This window comes from Henckelia pumila, chromosome 1, assembly GCF_033568475.1.
Source record: "Henckelia pumila isolate YLH828 chromosome 1, ASM3356847v2, whole genome shotgun sequence".
NCBI lineage: Eukaryota > Viridiplantae > Streptophyta > Magnoliopsida > Lamiales > Gesneriaceae > Henckelia > Henckelia pumila.
In genome coordinates this window covers 127,805,327-127,811,994 of record NC_133120.1, presented here as the reverse complement: position 1 = coordinate 127,811,994, position 6,668 = coordinate 127,805,327, and the positions used below count along the sequence as shown (strand labels likewise).

At 37.1% G+C, this 6,668-nt stretch overlaps 1 protein-coding gene across 1 annotated transcript; it reads left to right on the top strand.

The window, feature by feature from the left end:
• Nucleotides 1–1,373: 1,373 nt before the first annotated feature.
• On the top strand, nucleotides 1,374–5,255 carry LOC140888174 (dicarboxylate transporter 1, chloroplastic). Its single transcript, XM_073295865.1, has 3 exons — nucleotides 1,374–2,753; nucleotides 4,120–4,341; nucleotides 4,646–5,255. The coding sequence occupies exons 1-3, from the start codon at nucleotides 1,638–1,640 to the stop codon at nucleotides 5,006–5,008; spliced, it is 1,701 nt and encodes a 566-aa protein (XP_073151966.1). The 5' UTR covers nucleotides 1,374–1,637; the 3' UTR covers nucleotides 5,009–5,255.
• Nucleotides 5,256–6,668: the final 1,413 nt, after the last annotated feature.

Sequence of the window (6,668 nt, the reverse complement as noted above, 5' to 3'; positions counted from 1 at the left end):
AATGGCTCGTCGGGGCTGGAAAGCAAAATAGCTTATGTCGCCAATGGAGGAGAATCGACGCCGGTGGACCTAAGCTATCCTTCGCCGTGGAGTGAAAATCTAGTAAACCGTTTGGAAATTTAGAAATTTCTACTTCACCGGAGGAAAACGGCGGTCGGAAGAAAAAATGTGATGGACGGGAGCTCAACAGAGAAACGGAAGGAAATATATTTAAGTAGTCTGAATTTTTAAGCGTAAAGATCCATTAAATTGCAAGGGGAGCTAGAAATAAACAATTTTGGCAGTAGGAAGCACTTAATATTTAATTCTTACAGGGGACTGATTTTATGTTCAAAGTAGGGGTGGAGGTTTTAGGCTAGTTTACCCTTAATATTAATATTAATACTTTTAAAACTCTATAGATTAGGGGTGCAAACGAACCGAATCGAGCCGAATAATGATAAAATTTTAAGGTTCGAATTCGGCTCGATAAGAGTATATTCGAGTTCGAGCTCGATTCGAAGTTCGATAATTTCAAATATTTTGGCTCGAGTTCGGCTCGAAATGAAGTTCGAGTTCGAGTTCGGTTCGAAATATTCGAACCTATTCGTGAACTATTCGGATATTATGGTTCGAAAGCTCGAAATGTATATATATTATTATATAATTATATTATATTAATTAAATATTAAGACTCGCGAACTATTCGCGAACTATCGAACGGAGTAATTTCGGCTCGAGCTCGGCTCGAAAAAATGTTCGAACATGTTCGAATTCGGCTCGAGTTCGATAAGCTCAAATACGAATCAAATATTTATCGAGCGGGCTCGTAAAGCTCACGAATAGGTTCAGTTCGTTTGCACCCCTACTATAGATGTTTAAATTTGAGTTGTGTTCTGTATGAATCTTCAATCAGGTTCTCACGACTCTACTGTATGTCTAAGTATTAAGGCTCTGTTTGCTTGGTAACATATTAACTTCACAGCAGTTGAACTTATTTTTGTTTTATGTATGTATAATTCCTAAGAAAAATTATAAATATTAAAAATATAGTTGTTACAAATCAGTTGTATGAGTATCTTTCATAACCTTAAAGTTTGCTTCGGCTTATGTTTTATTTAATCCAAATTCAGAAGACGATGGCATGATCACTCCGATTTTTCAAAAATGATTTTAGCATTTTGATAAATAAATGTAAATGTATCTTCTTAAATATTTTTTTATATTTTATTAAAACACACTTTTTTTATTTTTACCAAATACTCTACCTTGAAATTCTTGCACTTCATAATTTCAAATACTACACTTAATATCATCTTTAGAACACTCCATTAATTTCCTCCAACATAAAACAACAAAAAAACATGCCAAGTAATTTCCCCACAAATTGCTTAGTCCAAAACCTTTTGCGGAGTCTGCAAATCTCAGACGGATTTTTCAAGGACAAACTAGTTCAACTCCCACCCCGGCCACTTCGATCCCTTTCCCACCGTTAGATCCAGTTCCGACGGTTGAGATTCACCCTGAAAACATTTCCCAATTGCATATTTGCACCCCACCCCAACCCCTATCCCCCACCATAGAATTGATCACGAACACTCAGGGAGGCAAGAAATTCAAACCTCCACCACCACGCCGCCGCTAAACGCCGTGAAAAGATGGCGTCTTTGGCCCTCACCACCTCCTTAGGCCTCCGCTTTCGCCCCCTCTCCTCCCCTAAATCCCAAACTTCCAAAGCTATCTATCCCTCCACTAGATTTAGATCATTTGTCGCCAATTCCGCTGACATTTCCAAGAACAACCCGCTTAGTGGTTTTCCTCGACAGGAAGATCAAGTCCAGTTCGCTAAGCAAAATCCCAGATTCCTAATCAAGCGTGATCCGATTCTTGCAACTGCGTCCGCTTCCACTTCCGCGGTGCCGGTAGTGCCAGCTCCCCAGCCGTGGCAGGGTGCGGCCATTAAACCACTCATAGCTTCCATAGCTACGGGTGTTATTATCTGGTTCATTCCGCCGCCTTCCGGGGTTTCAAGAATCGCGTGGCAATTGCTTTCCATTTTCTTGGCCACTATAGTTGGTATCATAACACAGCCATTGCCTTTGGGAGCCGTAGCTTTAATGGGCCTCGGCGCCTCTGTTCTGACGAAAACGCTTACCTTTGCGGCTGCATTTTCAGCCTTCGGCGATCCCATTCCATGGCTGATTGCATTGGCTTTCTTTTTTGCGCGCGGGTTTATCAAGACTGGATTGGGTAACAGGATTGCTTACCAATTCGTGTCATTATTCGGGAGTTCTTCTTTAGGATTAGGTTATAGTTTAGTTTTCAGTGAAGCCCTTTTAGCCCCAGCTATTCCTTCGGTCTCTGCTCGAGCTGGTGGTATATTTTTGCCTTTGGTGAAATCCCTTTGCGTTGCTTGTGGTAGTAATGTTGGTGATGGGACTGAGCACAAGTTAGGATCTTGGCTAATGCTTACATGTTTCCAAACTTCAGTGATTTCATCATCTATGTTTTTGACAGCCATGGCTGCAAATCCTTTGGCTGCTAACTTGACAGCAAGTACTATTAATATGCCCATTGGTTGGATGGATTGGGCTAAAGCCGCAATCGTGCCAGGATTGGTTTCATTGATTGTGGTGCCTATGCTTTTGTATGTGATATATCCACCTACGGTGAAGAGTAGCCCGGACGCCCCAAAGCTTGCTAAGGAGAGGCTGGAGAAGATGGGGCCAATGACTAAGAATGAGATAATCATGACTGGAACATTGCTACTCACGGTATGCAACTTAAGAATCTAACTTGGATTATAAATTTTTCATTTAGTTTATTTTTCTTTCATTTATGCTGCTAATACTATGTTTACATGGTTAGTTATTCATTATTTGGGCTGAGAAAGTTTTTGCCTTTCTTTTGTTGATTGGATGTGGTGTTTGTTAGGGAGTATTATTTAGACTCATTCAAGAATTACAAATCTGTTTGGCTCTTTGAATTCCCAAGATGTCATAAGCATGTTTTCAGCTAATTTCATGGTACATTGGATAACATAAGAAGCTTTATATGCTCTCACCGATTCACCTGTTGTCTGTTTCTCAACATTAGAATTTATTGCATAATGGAAAGTATAAATATGTTAAGATTCATTTTTAGATGTAAAACTGAAATAAAACTTCAACCAGACACACATACACACACAGACACGTATATAACTGCAATTTAGACGTTTATTTAAATGTGCTGGAAGTGAAAGAAATAGATGCTAATCTGCTAATCACTAATCATTTGGTAGATGAGCGTGTAAATAACATGGTGTCTCTCAAACTTCCCGTTCCTCTATGACCCTATACTCTCAGATGCCACAAAATTTATTTGATGATTTTTTGTAGTTTTGCTGTGTGATTCTAGTTTGTGCAAATCTGTTTTCTGTTCACAGTGTCCAAAATGTGGCCCTTGTTCGTACTGGTTATCTTTTATCCATGGCTAAGGGGAATTCTGAAGTTGATGTTTCATTTCTTTACTTGTGTAATCCTATCCTGATCTTGTCAATAAATTATTGATGTTTACAGTACGTATTCAATGAACTTCACCTGTAATTTTCAAGTAGACATTGTCAAGATGCCTTTGTGGTTGACTTTTATTAAAATAAATGGCATGATTGCATTTAAATGGCTCAAATCCATATCTGCATACGGAAGAATACTAGAAGAATTGGAGAAACGAAAAGGAATATATGTCATTTGGTAAATTAAAAACTTATTTCTGATTTTACAAGCCATTTCACTTTTTGCTACTTGAGATATTTCGTTATCTGATTTACTTGTTTATTGATCCATCAATTCACTTCCATAAGCCCATTTCACGGCTATCTTACCCATGCCTCAATCTGTTCACAACTATATCTGAGTCTGTGTTAGCAACATTGCATCATAAAAATTTACGAAACAGGATGTGGTTCCCTCCAAAACCACATCCCATTTCAGATTCAGAACTTTAACGACACCTTCATGTTTTTCGATGGATAGTATTATGTAGAAGAATTTCTTGATGACATTTTTTGTTCAAAAATAAATAAACATTATCGTGAGTTTCATTTGCCTGATTTTACTGAAAATGATGACTCCATAAATTTTTACTCCCACGTATCAGGTAGGGCTATGGGTCTTTGGAAGCAAGCTGAATGTTGATGCCGTTACTGCAGCAATTCTTGGACTATCCGTCCTCCTCATAACTGGAGTAGTCACATGGAAAGAATGCTTGGCTGAATCAGTTGCATGGGATACCCTTACATGGTTTGCTGCACTGATAGCAATGGCCGGATATCTAAACAAATATGGACTCATTTCTTGGTTCAGCCAAACCGTAGTTAAGGTTTGTTCACTTTTCACCACATCTTACATTAGAGATGGGGATACCAATTTAATAACATAGCATCGATGCAAATTTTTTGCATCTTTTAAAATATTTGAGTTTTATAACTTTGGTTACTGTTAACACAAGTTTTGATATTTGGTGCAGCTGATGTTCGATTTTACATCTATTTTTTATCGTCTTTATCTATGAGTAGCCTAATGCATCTCCCAGTTTAAGATTTACTTTTCTTCTTGCCCTACTATATATATCATTCATTTGTTGCTAAGATGTATCTTCTCTACTTTTTCCCCTTAATTTACAGTTTGTTGGTGGATTGGGCCTTACGTGGCAACTGTCTTTCGGTATTCTCGTTCTCCTATACTTCTATTCTCACTATTTCTTTGCAAGTGGGGCCGCGCACATTGGGGCCATGTTTACCGCATTTCTATCTGTATCAAGTGCATTGGGTACTCCGCCATATCTTGGTGCCATTGTCCTCTCCTTCCTCTCGAATCTCATGGGTGGCCTTACTCATTACGGGATTGGATCAGCACCCGTTTTCTATGGAGCTGGCTATGTGCCACTCGCGAAATGGTGGGGCTATGGATTCTTGATCTCCGTTGTCAATCTTGTTATATGGCTCGGGGTGGGTGGAGCATGGTGGAAAGCCATAGGCTTGTGGTAGAACCAGCTCCTTAGATTAACTCTCTCGTGCAATAATTTTGGTCTGTTTCAATTGGTTACTGTTTTGGTTTCCCTCGTGGGCATTCACCTTTCCAACCTCATCTATTTTTAACCAAAAATTTCAGATGTTTAGACGAGATTAATGTGAAGTTGAAAATACGAGATTTCTAGTAATGGAACAAAGTCAAATATTGGGTACGTTATTTTTCAAATTAAATACAATTTATATTCAGGAGGGATTTGAAATACATGGCAATCAATTAGTTTGTGCTTGCATCCATGAATCTTAAATGTACTTTTGTTATTTAGAAAAATAATGCCATAAATTTTAAATTTTCACTTGCGTGTTTACCTCTTATTTTAGATTAGATTTCACATTCACTCAACAATAATATATTAGTGATGTATAAAAGTTGTGTATTTCTTGTCAAAAAAGGTAAGGCGTGTATTTAAATTTGATCGATTATTTCATTTAATCAATAAAATTACTTGAAAGCTATGAATTTTAGATCTACCTTTCAGATTCATCCTCAAGTTATTCATATAAAATGTGAATAAAAGTCATTAAGTTATTCATATCAAATGTGAGTTTGGGCAAAACTTCAATGATAATGCGTAGCAATGGTGGAGATGTGGTACATAGAGATGCCCCTTTACGTAGTCACTAATTTCTCCAATTTTTATTTTTATACTGTTTGGAATAATATAGCGTAAAATCAATATCCAAAAAAGGGAAAATGTTACCAAAGTTTTATGTGTGTACATGAAAGACATGAAAAAACTCCTTTATATAAGGTTGTGTTTGTATTGATATTGTGGGTTTTAAATCTATTGATTTAAAATTGCTAGACTTGTTTTTATGCGTAAAATTGAAGTGAATTTTCAATTTATTCATATCATATTAAACAATTTCAATAATAATTGTGATATATTTCAAATGACACTCGAGAATTTCAAATCTTATATATATCTAGCTAGCTAAACTTGTAATTGTGGTGGATTTTAAATGACACTTAAAACTTCAAATCTACTACATAGATCAAGCTGTATAATTTCAATGATAATTTTGATGATCAATTCAGATACACCCAATACATTATACATGTGTCATTTGACACACATGATACATCCCAAAATCAAATCTCTCACCCCAAACAAATCCATGAACCTATCAACCAAAAGTTTTTGTTGTAAAACAGTACAATGGTTAAAGTTTTATAGTTTAACATGTTGATATATTTAATTTAAACATCACAAGATCTATCATACCATTTATGATGCTATTAAGGTAATGTTTGTAAGAGCTTCTAAGAAGCACTTCTCAACTTTTTCTTCACAAAATTTCAGAATTTTGTGAAGGAAAAGCTGAGAAGTGTTTCCTAGAAGCTCTCTCAAACACTATCTAAGTATAATAATTCAAGTGATTATAATGATTCTATATGTAAAATAGAGTTTTGATATCATGGGCAAACAGCCAACCACCATGGGCACCTACACCACCCCAAGGGCACTGCCCTGGGGTGGCGTGTAAACTCATGATTGGTTAAAATGAATGGGTTCCACGTGGGGCCTACTGATTTTAATCAATCATGCTCTACCACGGCACCCCAAGGCAGTGCCCTTTGGGATGGCGTAGAATTTCCCGTGATAACTATCTTTTA

Coding starts and splice junctions, on each gene's coding strand:
- LOC140888174 (XM_073295865.1), top strand. CDS start 1,638: ATGGCGTCTTTGGCCCTCACCACCTCCTTAGGCCTCCGCTTTCGCCCC. Junction 2,754..4,119: donor CTGGAACATTGCTACTCACG/GTATGCAACTTA, acceptor CCCACGTATCAG/GTAGGGCTATGGGTCTTTGG. Junction 4,342..4,645: donor TCAGCCAAACCGTAGTTAAG/GTTTGTTCACTT, acceptor CTTAATTTACAG/TTTGTTGGTGGATTGGGCCT.